Source organism: Lycorma delicatula, chromosome 11, assembly GCF_047948215.1.
Source record: "Lycorma delicatula isolate Av1 chromosome 11, ASM4794821v1, whole genome shotgun sequence".
In the NCBI taxonomy this organism is placed as follows: Eukaryota; Metazoa; Arthropoda; class Insecta; order Hemiptera; family Fulgoridae; genus Lycorma; species Lycorma delicatula.
The window spans coordinates 43,375,463-43,393,455 of record NC_134465.1 but is presented as its reverse complement, the minus strand read 5'-3'; the positions used below and the strand labels follow the sequence as shown (position 1 = coordinate 43,393,455).

The 17,993-nt window shown below is 31.3% G+C and overlaps 1 protein-coding gene across 1 annotated transcript in view; it reads left to right on the top strand.

The window, feature by feature from the left end:
- Positions 1-3,894: 3,894 nt before the first annotated feature.
- The window catches only part of LOC142332520 (vascular endothelial growth factor receptor 1-like), an 86,014-nt gene continuing 71,915 nt past the window's right edge, over positions 3,895-17,993 (top strand). Inside the window, exons 1-3 of the mRNA XM_075378967.1 lie at positions 3,895-3,966; positions 13,989-14,154; positions 15,139-15,269. Coding sequence (XP_075235082.1) covers positions 3,895-3,966; positions 13,989-14,154; positions 15,139-15,269 — 369 coding nt within the window. The remainder of the gene's footprint in view (positions 3,967-13,988; positions 14,155-15,138; positions 15,270-17,993) is intronic.

The following is a 17,993-nucleotide window of genomic DNA, read 5'->3' as shown; positions in this document are numbered from 1 at the left end:
AAGCCGAGAGTAAAAAGGATTTCGAAGAAATAAAGAACGGCATGGATGAAGTCCTACGCAAGAAATACCGCATGAAAATAAACAAGAACAAAACGAAAGTAATGAAATGTAGTAGAAATAACGAAGATGGACCACTGAATGTGAAAATAGGAGGAGAAAAGATTATGGAGGTAGAAGAATTTTGTTATTTGGGAAGTAGAATTACTAAAGATGGAAGAAGCAGGAGCGATATAAAATGCCGGATAGCACAAGCGAAACGAGCCTTCAGTAAGAAATATAATTTGTTTACATCAAAAATTAATTTAAATGTCAGGAAAAACTTTTTGAAAGTATATGTTTGGAGTGTCGCTTTATATGGAAGTGAAACTTGGACGATCGGAGTATCTGAGAAGAAAAGGTTAGAAGCTTTTGAAATGCGGTGCTATAGGAGAATGTTAAAAATTTGCAGTTAAAGAACTTTGTCTTATTTATTGTACTTTTGTTGTTAATACAAGACTTTTGTGGTTAAAAGTGTTAAGCTACCGTAATGTATTTTTTCAGTGGAACTGAATTCTGGTTTTCATTATTTATCTACATGTGAATAAATCCTGAAGATTACTTTAAATTCTGTTTTGTATGTAATCTCTGTTTAGTATTATTATTCTTATTGACATTTAATATTATTTTTTACTGTTGCCATTATTGTCGTTATTCTAAATACTATTGTGAGATGTTTTTTTATTGCCTGTTATTATTATTATTCTGATTATTATTTTTTTAATTTGTTTTATGATTGTCGTACTATTGTCATTATTATTGATTTATCTGGTCTTACGTATGTTTTTAAATCAATAAATTGTAATTAAATAAACATCCTCAATTGTCAATTTCTCAATATCCTGATCGAGCCGCGAACACGCAACAGTATGTAAAAGAAAATGTTTTGAGTTGGTGAACATTTTAAAAGAATAATCATTTTATTATCTCTAGTAGTTTTAAGTAGTTATTTTAAATTGCTGCAACCTTTTCCGATGACTCTCTCTCTCTCTCTCTCTCTCTCTCTCTCTCTCTCTCTCTCTCTCTCTCTCTCTCTCTCTCTCTCACTCTCTCTCTCTCTCTCATGATAGCGACATCATAAGAACTTGATATTCTGTACTGTAATAGTATTTTATGAATTGTTTGTTACATTACTGAAATTTTAAGTCGATCAGAGATGGGTAAGGTAAACCTTGATTGTTTTAGAGTTTTCTTCTTTTTTTATACATTTCTAAATTTCTAAAACAGATTACTGAAAAGTAATAAAACTTGGAAAAAATATTCGTTTACGTAAATTCTAATTTGTGTTTAATTTTGGCCCCGATCTGATAAGGGCGTAGTACCTTAAATGATAAATATTTTAAATTAAGTTATCTGTGTAAGTCTTGCATCAGAAACAACCCACAGTTGTCGTTTGTAAAGGCTTTAATTTATAAAAAAGCTAAAAACTGTGTTGTCAGCTGTTTTATTAAATTTTTTTGACCCACAGGTTTATACTTTTCAATCATTTTTCAAGAAATCACTATTTTAGTTAGAAGAATTTTTTCTTTTAAAAAACGTGTTTTCATTTTATTAAATGAAAACACGTTTTAATTATCCTCCTAACCTTTTCTGATGAAGCCGGGAAAGTTATGCAACAGCCGACTTTCTAATTTTATCGACTGAGAGGGTTAAATTTCAATTCTTTGTAAATTATGTGCTAGGAAAGTTCAGTAACATTTTGCCATCACTTTAATTAATATATTTTAGTCTAAAAATAAAATATCATTTATACCCTTATTTCATTGAAAAAAATAATAGTAATTTTTTTTTGTTTTTTTTTTTTCATATTTATAAGCAATTTACATTAATAAGATTAGTTATTAATAATTTCTCCATTATTTTTTTTTCAGAATGCATAATCCAATTAAAAATTGATAAATTGCCTAAAGATGGTAAAATTAATAAAGAAAATGACATCGTAATACATTCGGGTGACGATCTAGAGTTAACATGTACTGGTGACCAATCTCTGCAATGGATTTATCCTGAAAATAAAGTAAGGTAACAACAAATTGATTTATCTTTTTATATAATATTAATTATATTAGCTTTTTATGTTAAAATGTTATTACTTTCTTATCAGTGATGTTTTATCGTTAATATTTTTATTTCCGTTGAAAGTTTTAAAGTCGCCTGAATGCAAATTGCCATCTTTCGTCGCTAAAAAAAATATAGAGCGGGTTCGAAAAGTAACTGATTATTTTTTGAAGGATTATATTCCATGCGCTGCAAATAATGCTACCTGAAAAGGTCGGTAATCCTGCGTTGTGTCCAGTTTGCTTTCGTGAACCAGACAGTCTGTTGGTCTTAAGACGAGAAGGTATATTTGTTTCATTGTTGTTCGTTGTGTATTTGTTGCTTTTGATTGATTGAGACTGTTTGCTCAGAATTTACTATTTTAAATAAGTTTTCTCCGCTTCAAACGCTATCTATCGGTCACTGATAGAACTATTTGTGAATTATATATTCAAACGCTGCAGTACCGGTCATCCGAGTAAACATTTAATCCATCAGACATCAGAATTTAATTTTTAGAATTACTCAGAACGACGTAAAAGGTAAATGAGGAAGATAAATGAAAAATACACCTGTCGCACAAAAAGGAAACTGAGGGGGAGAATATGATGCCCCTTACTCTAAATGCTTATAAAGGACGTAAATAATAAGTATTACAACCAGCCTAACACTCCGGTAGAAGGGTGCGAAATACTAACGAGAGTAGTCGTCCGGGTGACGTATGCCACCCACCTATAGTTTTTATAAATAATCTTTATTCCTTATACTAAATTATTCTTTGTACTGAATTATTGGTTATTTATTTATTTGTTTCCTTACAAATTGAGTGTAAATGAAGTGTAGTCTTGTACATTCTCAGTTCGACCGTTCCTGAGATGTGTGGTTAATTGAAACCCAACCACCAAAGAACACTGGTATCCACGATCTAGTATTCAAATTCGTGTTAAAATAACTGGCTTTACTAGGAATTGAACGCTGGAACTCTCGACATCAAAACCAGCTGATTTGGGAAGACGCGTTCACCACTAGACCAACCCGGTGGGTTTGACCCCCCCCCCCCCCCACCAAAGACGTCAGGTCGATTTGATCGTCGTCACAACAGCTTTCTGTTGTGCATGGAGTCTCCAGCTGATCATCGGAGCTAGCACACCAGCGCATACCGGCCCTCATATATCACCAATACTGTGCCTCAATACCGAAACAAAATCTCATAAAAAAAAAAATTCATTTTGTATAAGAATGTGTTTCTATTTTTTAAACAGCAAAATTTTACAGAAATGTTCCTTGAATCTCGGGTAGAAATAATCACAAAATTACATTATTCGGAAAAGCACTATATATATATATTTTTTTTTTTTTTTTCACTGTTTATATTCACCATAGTCCTGAACTCCGATTCTCAAATATGGATAAAAGTATTCATAAAACAAAAATCCTGGTAAACCCAGTATTTTATTTGCATACAATATTATAATAATATCTATGTAGTAAAACCGGGATATTGATCCTCTCTTACATAATAAAAAACTTGAATGCCTAAGAAGTGAGGAAGAAAGAACCAAAAGGAAAAGAAAACTGGAAATACGGTTAAACATTTCCTAAATGTTTAATATGTTTTTATATACTTCTATCTTCATCTTGTTCTCGGTTTATTCTGAAGAAAAATAATTCATATAATAACAAAATAAGATATTCTGTAAATAAAATGCAAAAAAGGCACACCTTCGACTGTGGAAAGTGGGTGCCGCTACGGAGAGACCTCGGGGTCCTCCAACTGACACCGGACAATATTCTGGAGTATATGCTCAGGGGAGATAGATAATGGCTTGCAATAGCAGAACTAGCCACAAAGATTCTGCGAGAGAAGGAGCAGGGTGGACAGCTGAACAGATAGTGAGAAGAAACGGGATGCAACCATGTCTAGAGTGCCTTGGCTGATTCATCTCAAATGAGGAGGTGAGGCTTCCCTATAATAACATGCGGACCATCCAGTAAAACACAGAAGACCAGCGAAAACCTGAAGAAGTGAGGTGTAGGATTCCGGACTGAAAAGCGAATGGAGGACAGACAGCCCTCTGCAAAGTTTCGTTCGTTCTTGCACGGAAGGGCTACGGTGATGATGCACGGAGACTGTGAACACATTGAGCTCGAAGGCTCCTCCTGGGGCTGACTAATGCTTAAATGCGGTGGTTTCCGGCCTTGAGGGGGAGGACTGGGTTTTTTACCGATATAGTACTTAAATTAGCTTTGTTATTATAAAATGCCAAAATTTAGAAAAGGAAAAACTATCGGAAGAAGAATATTATTGTTATGAAATCTTAGAATAGTTATATGGTTCATCGAAGGAGTGACCTGTTTTCAAGCAACAGCTTCTCAAACTGAGATTACCATGATGATTACCAATCTTTGTTGTTAGTACTTAAAAAAGAAGATAAAAAGTAAGCGTTGAGAAAAAAACTGATAAATTTGATATAGATTTGAGTAATAGAAGTTTTAAATAATGATATCGGGAACACATGTAGACAATATATAATCGTAATAAATAAAGTTATATAGTTCATATTAAAGTATGATAAAAATAGATTTTTCGGTAAGGAAGATAAATCGACACAGGAAATTAATAATAACATACATCTCTTAAAATATTGCGCAGAATAAAAAGTAACTGATAACAAAATAAATAAAACGTTATAAGGAAATTTTGTTTGTTTTCCTGAATAGACAGGAAGGGCGAATGATGTGAGTCCTGACTGGGTAGTCTATATATTTTTTTTTGAATATTTTGTATCATAACCATAAAGCTCGGAGGTCTTTCATATCTTACAAAGTAACAATCCTTAGAAAAAATAGGGAATTACCGGATAATCAACAAGCAGTTCGTAACCTCTGGAATACATAGAACATCTAAACAACAGGAAGAAACTAAATTGACTGGCAAAAGACGAACTAACAGAACTGGAGCCAGATGTTACAGAAGAAATTTGATGCAAAAGTTGGCCCGACAAAAACATCAGTGTTGCAACTATACACAAGGAAGTTTCTAAGAAACATCTCGTATAAAGTGAAACAGTGCGAAAGTTACTGGTTATAGACTATGGAAAGCGAATTCAGCACTGTGAATGGTTTTAAGTTTCTAACAAATAATTCTGCGATATTTTGACGTATGTTTTCTGTACCGTTGAGGCAAGATTCCATTTATTAGGGTACGTGGACGCATAGAATTTACATTTATGATCTGCCAACAACTTACATGAAATTTCAATACGTGACCAGATGATTGGTTTGAGGATTACAATAACAGGAGAAGAATAGTTAGTCCAGTATTCTTCAAAAAAAAAAAACCAATTCAGATAGTTATTGTTAAATAATTCATCAGTTCGTGGGAGAACAAACCGAGAATGAAATTAACGTTGCTTTATTCAACAAGACGGTGTAACCGCACATACAGTCAGGTAGTCCATGAACGAGGGATATCTCTAAAATAAAGACCGCTGGGAAATTTCTCTCCTTAAGGTTGGCGAACCTGTATCGTTCGTGGTCACTATATAACTGGATAGGGGATTCTTATGGCGTAAAGCCCAGCAGCCACCTGCCCAGCAGCCACTGACAGCATGGAAGAAAGAAGAAACCTGCACTTTCCCCCGTTAAGCCCTTCGGGGCCTCGGGAGTACTAAGGTTAATGGTATGCAACTTCGGTTACTACCAATTCTCGGAAAGTGCAGGCCAAAGAAGAATGAAGAGGTCATCGGAAGAAGAAGGACTGGGACCCTACTCGTCCCAAAATCACGGGCTTCTTTTCTGGAGTCCGGAAAAGAGCCCAGCAGAGATGCGTTCTGAAAGGCAGCCATAACAGAAGTGGATGAAGAACTTCTACTCAACCTCTCCTTTAAAACTTACATGTAAATTAACTTAAACCAGCAATTGCGACTCCTCCGGAGAAGGGGGCGCATTGCTCCCTCCATATAGTTAGTGCCCCGTTGTGGCGTATGCCTGCTAGCCTATGAAGCGTTAGCACCGAAAGGACTTCAGTGGACGGTCTGAAGGGGAATTACGTCGGGAGGACAGGTTGCATAAGCCTAGCCTTCCGCGGTCGGCCCATAAAATGGGTTCGATAACGCTGGTTTAACAACGGATTGGAATGCAATTAAATCCGTCCTTAAAAATATTAAATAAGACAAAACTTGAAAAATTAGACCCGTCACTTAAAATAAACCTTTTAAAAACACGCCCGATTGAATCATCCAGCAGCAAGGGACTCTGTCCAGGTTCTGCTATCCGTAGGGAGAATCTATAAACCCCTGCCAACTTTGTATTCCATTCCATTCCATATGGCGTAAAATACAATTAAGTGGTTCAATATTGAATCATACTTCAGTGCCGCAGAATGAGGGGCTGGGAAATAAATAAATAAAACCATTGTACGCTTCTGCGACTATAATCGTGATGGTAGGGGATGTTGTTTTACTCAAGTCAGATAATCAAAAGAACCCAACGGGTTGGTCTAGTGGTGAACGCGTCTTCCCAAATCAGCTGATTTGTAAGTCGAGAGTTCACAGCGTTCAAGTCCTAGTAAAGTCAGTTATTTTTACAAGGATTTGAATACTAGAACGTGGATCTTATTTATATTATACATAAGAAACGGTTGTATCTTATACTAAATATTGATTTCTAAAAAAGGGCGTATCTCGAAAACGGTGCGTCCTAGACGATTTTTAACGCGATTGTGAAAGGCTTACTTGATAAGATACTTTTAACTTCCCTATACGATAGGTCCCCCATGCATCTAGGTCCAACCGTTCTCGAGATAATAGTGAGAGCGAAATTCGTATATGTCAATTCACTTTAAACCTACTTTTCATTATAAATTTTTCAATAAATCTACTTCTTCATTTTATAAATTTAAAAAAACTATGATGAAGTTCTGCATCAATCGGTCATCATTACTTAGAACGAAAATAGGGTGCAAACATCTGATTCTTTATTGTATATGTTCCTTCAGATTTGTGAGACTAAAATAATTTCATGTAAATCCGCAAAATACAGTTAAATTTTCGATCAAACAGCTCACAATTCATAGTTTGTTATAAATGTATTTTATTGTAATGACTGTCTATGACGTGAGGGGATTCCTTAAAGTAGTTGTTAATCACTCATAATTAGTTGTTTTTTTATATATTATTTAGCATATATAAATATATTACAATAGCATTGATCTTTAAACGCATGCGCATTAATATTTTTTAATATTAATCGATGCATATTACAAACAAATAAAAGATAACTATTTAATGGTATTTTCACCGATTTTAAGCTAATTATCAATACAAATACGGTTTTTTTTTACATTACAAAATTATGTCAAAATGCTGGGAAAGCGTTTAAAGCATGGTATTGTAGTAAAAAAAAGAATTAATTGAAATTTACAATAATAAAGCCGATGCCGGAATCCCTACTGTGGCTTTTTATGAGCTTAAAGGTGCTAATAAAAACGAAATAATTAAAATTATTACCGGTACGCATGTTTATAAGAAATTATTAGATATATACATTTCACATACAATAAAGAATAATAAAAAAATAAAAAAAATAATAACTGGGCAAGCTTTCGAATAAAAAGAAAACTGATTTCGACAAGTTTTCGAACCAGTGCCTCCACAAAGTACGAACATATGTCGTCCTTATCCATTCGGCTACGCCAACTAGACGGGGAGGTAGTTGAAAATTGTATTACATAAGTTGCATTTTATCTTTTACGTATAATAAATTTTAACAGTAAACCATATGATTATTACAATTGTACACCTTATTTATATTAGATGTGTTTTCATGTTGGTTCTAAGTATTCGGACCGAATAACCGAATAAGCAAAAAAAAATGCCTATATAATAAAACTTTTTTAAAAATGTTATTGCGAAAAAAATAAAACTTTGTTATTTCAACTAGATCTTATTTTATTTTAATTTTTTTCAATCACAATGCAATGATGATGATGATATAAATCTACATTTAATACATTATCTAAATATGGAACATCAAGTCATATACGAATATAAAGATCTTTAGATTAATTAATTTCATTCAAATCTGATTGTTAATATATATAAATTTATTTTTAATCTAATACATTATTGGTTACAGTGGATCGATGTTAAAATATGTTTAAGTACAGTCTAATTAATATCAATTAGAATCTGTAATCAGTAAACTATCCGGTATTGATAATGTTATAACGTCTTTACAAAATTTATTTGTTTTTTCATTAAAGTTTTTTGTGACATAATTTGTTTTCTAATGTCTTTTATTTTGCCTTTTCTGTGTTTTTTAGAGATTATATTTCTATATTTATCTGTATCTACTGATTTGTATTTATTCAATTTTTTTTTAAAAAACGTACCATTATAAAAACATTTTGTTTTTATATAATTATACGATAGCTATTATTTGAATAATAACGATTAAATTGCACATCTAAAATTGATATACGTTTTACTGTAATACTGTCGTACGGAAAACATAAACTTTTACGATATCTATGATATTCTAGAAAATTCATATAAAGGAATTTGATTTAACCCTAATAAATCGAAAACAATAATACTATTATCGTTTTGATTCTTATATACGACCAATTTAAAATTATTATTTTGTTTTATATGAAAAAATAATTGATATTTTGACGAATAAACATCAATTGTATATATATTGATTGCTGTCTAGCAAATGTATATGTAAAATTTTGTCTAGTAGCGGTTCGTAAATTTTTATCTTTTAACTGATTAATTAGAGATAAAAATATATTTTTGATATATTTTAGAAAAAGCAATTTTAGAAATTTTCTTAAAAATTCCAGTCAATAAATGTTTTATTACAACAGGCACCGCACCGTTTTCCATTTGGTGTATAATATACATTACATTTTCGAGACCTAAACCTAATAAAACGTTTTCTTCTTAAATTCATAATTTTCTTTTAGATCCACTTATTGTTTTGTTGTTTAGACATTCTTTAAATAAATCTTCTGTGAGAGGTATTATCTGGTTAGAATTGTAAATTTCTTTATACAAATGTGGAGAAGTTAATATAATTGTTTGCGGTCTAATATATAAAGAATATTTATTAAAAAAAAAAATGTATTAAATTTTTATACAATTCAACTACCATTTCGGATGTATAATCACTTTGATTTATGTTAAAAATAAACGAACCTCTTTTTCAAAACAAAAGACGACTTCTTTTGATTTCTAAATTTTCTTTTTGATGTACTAATTCATAAGCAATATTATGCGATGTATTTGACGCTGCGTTTTTATATTACGAATTACATATAGTTAACTTGAACAATGTTTCCATATGTTCAAAATAATTTGTATTTAAAGTTTTGTTTTTATTTTTAAGTATATAATCAATAACGTTTACAGTTTCGTATAATTTTGAATATAACAATGTAAGATATTCAGATATATTGTTTGTAGAATAATCATATTGTTCTAAAATATCTTCGATCCGTAAACATGAGATCATTTTAATATATAATTACTGTTTTTTTTTTGTCTTCAGTCATTTGACTGGTTTGATGCAGCTCTCCAAGATTCCCTATCTAGTGCTAGTCGTTTCATTTCAGTATACCCTCTACATCCTACATCCCCAACAATTTGTTTTACATACTCCAAACGTGGCCTGCCTACACATTTTTTCCCTTCTACCTGTCCTTCCAATATTAAAGCGACTATTCCAGGATGCCTTAGTATGTGGCCTATAAGTCTGTCTCTTCTTTTAACTATATTTTTCCAAATGCTTCTTTCTTCATCTATTTGCCGCAACACCTCTTCATTTGTCACTTTATCCACCAATCTGATTTTTAACATTCTCCTATAGCACCGCATTTCAAAAGCTTCTAATCTTTTCTTCTCAGATACTCCGATTGTCCAAGTTTTACTTCCATATAAAGCGACGCTCCAAACATACACTTTCAAAAATCTTTTCCTGACATTTAAATTAATTTTTGATGTAAACAAATTATATTTCTTACTGAAGGCTCGTTTAGCTTGTGCTATTCGGCATTTTATATTGCTCCTGCTATAATTATTACTATTATAATAGATAAATTATAAAATCGTTTTTGAACTATTGATGAAGTTTATAAATAATTTATTTTTTGTATACAGTTGAAATTACAATAAAATAGTATATATTAAACGATGAATGATAGTAAATATTTGTTGCATATACCATATAATGAATAGAACTAAAACATAGATCCACAAATTCATGAAAATTATATATTTCAACTGACATTACTTAAATACTATAATGTTAAAAAAAAGTTAAAGAATGAAATCTCATACGCGGAAATTCCCCCGTGTGAGATTTCATTCTTATTCACTACGACCCGACGTCACGGATAGGAGTCCGGAAAAAGAACCCAGCAGAGAAGCACCGTGAAGGGCAGCCATTGAACAAGTGGATGAAGATCTTCTCCTTATCCATTCCTTAAAATATCTAATACTTACAATTAATTAAATCAAATCAGCAATTGCGACTCCCTCCGAAGAAGGGGGCGCATTGCTCACACCAATCAATTAGTGCCCCGTTGTGGCGTATTCCTGCTAGCCTATGAAGCGTTAGCACCGAAAGGACTTCAGTGGCCGGTTTGAAGGAGAATTACGTCGGGAACACAGGTTTTAAAAGCCTAGTCTCCCGCGGTCGGACCCAGTAATGGGTTTGAGAACGCTGATCCAAACGTATATGGAACGCTATTCACAAATCCGTCCATAAAATTAAAACAAAACTTTAAACTTAGACCCGACATTAAAATAAACACTTGAAACAAGCCCGATTAACAGAATCATACAGCAGCAAGGGACACTGTCCAGGCTCTGCGATTTGAAGGGAGAAATTTGTGAAACCCCCGCCACTTTTGCGTTCCGTTCCGTTATTCACTAAATTTGTGCGTCAGCTTTCATTTCATCAGCCCGAATTCGGGCCGATGAGATATAATGTAACAGTTCTTTAGATTGACTCACCTTCACGTACTTCTTTACTGTTGCCGCGATTTCTTTAGATTTTGCCGAGATTTTAGACTGAATTTGTTGTTTGATATGCTGTCATGGCATACTTATTGCATTTGTATGTACTGTTGGTACTTACAGTTTAGGGCTTATTAGTAGTGACAGACGCTGGTCTTCGATCTTCCGGGTGTAGGCTTATGGCTTAGTTCCTGAGGGCTACGTGGTAGTATTAGGTGTCTGATGTCTTCTTTGAAGGAAAATTTGACTGGGGCGAAATTACTGATGTAGATGTCCCTCGGGGCATCTGATCAGTTTGAGGGCGTGAAGATGACCTCCAATTAAGCCACACTTGACTAGGAACGGAAGGGGGATGTAGCGACCAGACACGCTACGAGGCGGGATCTTCTCCTGTCGCGAGGGGGGGGGGGGAATCGAGATGTTGCCGCGATTTCAACTTATTAAACATTTTTTTTCATATACCATATCTTACTTTTTTAATGTACCAAAAATTAGTAAATCCAATTTGATTTTTTATTATTTTTGGACTAACTACATATGTGTTTGGCTGGTCGGAATTCCGACTAGCCAAAGTTTCTAACTAATAATCGATTAATTCAAAAGCCGAAGTCGTAAAAGCCGACTGCGGCTTTTTTAATATAAAATTCAGTCAATTCTTTTGAATGAAATCGGTTTTAATGGACATCCCCAGTGTAATCAAACCATATTTTAAGAGAATTGAGTCTGCTGCAGATTGAATGTGGAAAATCATTTGAAAAGAAGTAAAAAGGTGATAACGGAGGAAAAAAGTTGACAATACAGTTGTAGAACTTCCAAAGTCCTCCAACTGTGGGTTATTTTTGATGCACGGTTTACACACACAACTTAATTAAAAATATTTATCATTTATTTAAATATGTTTTTTCGTTTATTTAATTCAATGATTCTAACTAAATTGCGCGCGCATGCTGTATTTAATTCGCGCGGGTGTGGCGGCACTAGCGGTGACGGTTGGCGCTAACTAATGTAATTTCACAATTTACATAGAACAAATTTTGCTTGTACAGTCAGCAGACCGGTGTAGCCGTGAGGCTTAACGCACCAGTGATGAAGTTCGAGTTACTTTTTTTTACACTTTAAATATTATTCATTGATTTAATTCTACCGCTCATTTGTGACGTCACAACATAGCAGACGACTATAACAGCATTTTTTGGGGTAAAAGTGCGATTTTGCAAAAATGTTTTTTGCAAATATTGTTAGTTTTTAATCATTAACGAATGCGCCTAAGAAAAATATAACTTTATTATGCGAAATCTCATGATACTGAGAAAGACGTTGCTCTACAGCTTCTCCCCCTTGACCTTTTAAGTTGAAAATTTAATGGCATCAATGCCCCATATATAGAAGTAATCTGACCAAGGTTGGTGAAAATTGGTCCAGTAGTTCTGGAGATATAAGGTGATTTAGAGGCTGATACCGAACACACGTACATACGAACATTAACATCCGGAAAACTTCCATCCGGTTTTTGGGGTTCCTTAGGGGTCAAAACGTGAAGATCCGGTGAAAACCGCATATACCCAAATCAGACCGATTACAATACTTTCCCTTCTAGAGATATAGCTCTGCTATAGTGGTGCTATCTAGACAGAAAAGTAAAAGTAATGAATGATAGGAAAGGGAGATTCACAGAATTGGGAAGTAAAGATAATGTTAATAGGATAGAATTCTGTCAAAATTGTATTGTGGAACAATACCTAAAGGACAAAGAAACTTAAAAAGAAAATATGAAAAAATTCTGTTGATTTGTTTTATTATAATTATTTTAACCTAATTATCCTTATGCTTAATAAAGGAAGTATTACAATCGCGAAAAATTTCGGTTTTCAGAATTCAACGGAAATAACAATTTTGACCACCCCCTGAATCCATTTTGACTAGTTTCGGGGTGACGTCTGTACGTACGTATGTATCTCGCATAACTCAAAAACGATTAGCCGTAGAATGTTGAAATTTTGTATTTACGACTGTTGTAACATCTAGTTGTGCATCTCACCTTTTGATAGCAATTGACTGGACCAAAATTGTCCAAAATACAAAAAATTTTGGATTTTGGACTTTTTTTTTAACTGCAGTAATAAGTCCTCATTGAGAGCATTTCAAGGATATATCTTAAGTTGTACTTATTTTCATTGGTTCCAGAGTTATATCAAATAAACGTTTAATTAATGAAATATTTGGATCTTACAAGGTGAAGGCTTCGAGGGGACGGTTCAAATCCGACATTTCCTTCTTTTTTTTTTAAATTTAAATTTATTGGTTTATTAATAATTATTAACTTCTGATTGTAAAAAAATTACAATAAATAATAATTCAATAACAATAAAGAAAAAAATATGAAAAAAATCAGTAGTTATTAGTGAAATAAATAATATGTACTTTTCATTTTAATTTCATAATTTTTATAGAAGTTAATAATTATTAATAAATCAATATATTTAAATTTAAAAAAAAGTAAAAAAAAATTATATGTATATATGTAGTCGGATTCGAACCCATGTGTGCATGGTTACAGATGCTAAACGTTCTCACTTACACCACATATATAATTGAAAGACGTAAAACAAAATTAATATATAAACTAATATAAAATGCTGATATGGACACCACAAAAAATGCGATGCAATGTGGTGTCCACCACAATGCAATCGTGTAACTGTCCACGTTATTAAAGAATTGGAGAATCGTATCTCACTTTCAAATGAAATAAGTTCAAATAAAGGGCAGCAAAAAATGTTTATATGTAATTTAATAGGCAGAAAAGGAAGTTATGTGGTGTACACACCCGTTTTTTTTAAAATTTGTTAACACTTTTGTTTGTAAAATTCATACATTTTTATCTTTCAGGAGCATTCATCAACTGTAAAAATTACTAATGAATTTACTGGTTCTATTTATTCTTCGAAATTGAAACTACAAACCGCATTTTACATGGATACTGGATACTTTATGTGCCATCCAACTGGCAAAAATGATTTTAACGATACAGCAAGCTATTATATTTATGTTGAAGGTAAGATTTTTTGTTCAATTTTTAATAATTATTACAAAGACTTAAAAATTCATTCTCTGAACAAGTAAACAACAAATTTTTAGGTTTGGAAATATTTTTATCTTTTAAGGATTGTTACTTTTTATCTCTGTAATAGCACACTTACTCATTCCTGAGTGATCTACATAATGTACTATTCAAAATAGAGGATTAATTTCTTTCTTTTTAATTAAGCAAGAATGTAGTTTTCTGGTTATTGAGTAAAAATAACAATGATAAATTTGTATACTTAAATTCGGTATTTTAATTAATCTATCCAAATCTGAAAATTAATTTATATATCATAAAATAGATTCTTAACTTTAAAACTTCGGTGCATGGACACACTACAGAAGCGAGGCTTCTTACGCAATATTATATGAATTATTAATGGTGAAATATAATGTATATGCAATTTACACAACGATACATTTTTTATTAATAAGAAATATGAGCTAACAAAGAAATCCAATCTGTTAAATCTGTCAACAGTTAAACCCAATCTGCGATTGAAATATGTAAATATGAGCATGACCTAAAACCGTTCACAAAACAGTAACAGTATTATTCCTTGAACACGATTCTTGAATGAACTGTGTTATCAGCTAGCATGTGACGCTTTTTGGCGATGCTCGTTTTTTCTCAGTTGACTCTCCATTCTGAATACTGTGTTAAGAAGATTGCTTCAACAAAGTCGATGTAGATAAATACTACATAAACTTTTAACATTTTGTTGTTTACTGTAATTTGTATAATGTGTATAAGTAAGTAATTTTACATCCATAAAATTATTTATATAAATCATTGCAATTAATACCTTGCTTTTATAATTATTTCATATTAAACATGTTTGAGAAGTTTTATATTATTTATTTATTGTTTGTCTTTAATGTAATCCTTTTTAAATATGTTGCTGTTTCTTAATATTATTTAAAATTAATTATTTTTTTAAATTTATGTTATTAGATGATAAACATTTATTAGCTGTTAATCAATCAGTGGTTGTATTACATCAGCATGAGTATAAAAGTTTGGTAATAGCATGCAAACCTACATCACCAGATGTTAATGTAACATTGAAAAAAGACAACCACCCAGTAAGTTTTATTTTGTTTCTATGTTGTATTTTTAATTGTTCCCATTAATTTTATTTTACATATTAGAAATCAGTGATGAGAATATAAATTGATAAACTATAAAATATTTATATCATTCCATGATTAAACAATTTAAAGATTGTTTTTTTTTATTTATCTTTTTTTAAATGATTTCTTCAGATTTAATATAAAACAAAATAATTATAATTTTTTAAATTAACTATATATAATTTTAATGTTTTATTCACATTAAATCCTTTGGTAACTTTATCAACGACTATGATCTGTAGTCACTGAAATCAATTTCCTTACTACTGCAATAAGAAAGCTCACAAAAAGATGAAAAATGCCTAAATGTAGCACGGTATTATGTTGTAAAGTTGTGTTAGTTTCGTTCTCCTTGAATAAATAATTTTTTTACAGTCATTTTTCTCTTTAATTATTGAATGTTAGTTATGTTAGTAACTATGTTAGTTATGTTAATAATTATGTTAGTTTATAACTGTAATTAATATTTGAAGATGTATGTAAAACAGTGATTGGATGAGTGAATATTTATACACCAAAATTAGTAATTTCTGCTAAAATAATTTGTATTAATTATAATTTTGTCAACATGGATTAAATATGTGTTGTTATGTTCCAAGTTATTTAAATATCAATTGTTTTAAGTGGTATCTAAAAATAATTGTTTTACTAATATTTAGTTTCATTAAAAGTCTATCTAATGTTAAATATTTACTTAAAAATATCTGAGTCAAATAAAGTAAGTACAGTAGATTCAGTGCCTTCTATACTTCATGTTCATCATGTCTTCCTCCTGGTGATTTCATATCTTTAGACTGATATCAAAGGAAAGGAAATCTTTCATACCCGATGAGTAGATGAAGTCTGTGGTGGACGAGTGGTATGTCCTAACCAAAAGACTTTTTCAACTGTGCATTTATGAAATGATGAAACATTTTTATTGTATACCATGGAGTCTGTATAAATGATTTTATTCATGAGGACAGTTGCATAAAAAGATTTGGAAAATTGCTAAAATTTATAGTCCGAGTATCAGCACCATTTCGTTACCCATGATGAACTGAATTATCACAAAACACATTCAAGGTGAATTCCAAGAGATTTGACTCGATAACAGACACCTGAATTCACATATGTATGAAACTTAAATGATGGTTTTTATGAAAGGTATTACTTTTTTCTCATAATAACTTGTTTTGAAACTTGGATTCATCATTTTGAGCCAAAATCCAAATGACAGAGATTGGAATGGAATTAAAAACCTACACGTCAGCCGGTAAAGATATGCTAACAGTGTTTATAGACTATAATGGCCAAATTTATTGCAGTTTTTTTTAAGAACAACATGCCATAAATTAATACTATTTTGACACACAAATGAAACCAAATAAGAAGGATAATTATGGTTCTCTCTCAAAAATAATTCTTTACATCATAATGCTTGGCCCTTTACTACTCAAAAGGCTCAGGTAGATATTAAAAAGTTGGATCAGAAAGTGTTTTCACATCCATCTTACAGCCCTGATTTCATACTATCAGATTGTTTTTGTTTGGACCACTCAAATAGTTTTTACATGTCACTGAATTTTGTAACACTACTGCAATAAGAAAGCTCACAAAAAGATGAAAAATGCCTAAATGTAGCACAGTATTATGTTGTAAAATTGTGTTAGTTTCGTTGTCCTTGAATAAATAATTTTTTTACAGTCATTTTTCTCTTTAATTATTGAATGACCCATCAACTCATATAATTATGTTAGTTTATAACTGTAATTAATAGTTGAAGATGTATGTAAAACAGTGATTGGATTAGTGAATGTTTATACACTGAAATTAGTGATTTCTGCTAAAATAATTTATATTAATTATAATTTTATCAACATGGATTAAATATGTGTTATGTTCCAAGTTATTTAAACATCAGTTGTTTTAAGTGGTATATAAAAATAATTACTTTATAAATATTTAGTTTCATTAAAAGTCTATCTAATGTTAAATATGTACTTAAAAATATATGAGTCAAATAAAGTAGAGTAGATATATTTTATGATAATTTTTTTTTAAATTACAAAATTATTAACAGTATTTTATAAAATGTTAAATATATTTCTTTTAATTTTCTTAAGCAGCTTTGTTTATCTATAATTGTTATTTGGTTTTTATTAGCACTAATTAACTTTATAACATAATCGTTTGCTTTTGGGGTGTTGCAAAAATTCTAATCTTGCATGAAGCTTTATTTACATGATTGCTGATAATAATTGTTACTTATGAAATTTTTTAAATATATTAATATGTTAAAAGCTATGTAACTTGGTTTAGGGTGTTTCTATAAAAGATAATATGAAATTCTCATAATTTTAATAAGATGACCGATATTTATCAGCTTTAATGGTTTTTTATTACCTAACAATAATTGTTTTTTAATATAACATAATGGTTTTACCACTACTAATATTAAAATTACAAAAAAAAATCCAGAATTAAAAGGTTTTGGACTTTCATAAGTTTAAGAATGTTTTAAAGGAGTTCAGAATCAACTCCAATCTGGTACGTCCCCAGGTGGCAGATAGGGAAAGGCTTCTTTGTCAATATACAGGTAGGTGGGAAATAAAATACCACCCGCGGACCAAAAGCTCTAGTAGTATGACTTGTGCATACTTCTTTTCTTAGGGACTCCCTTTTCACAGAAAGTTT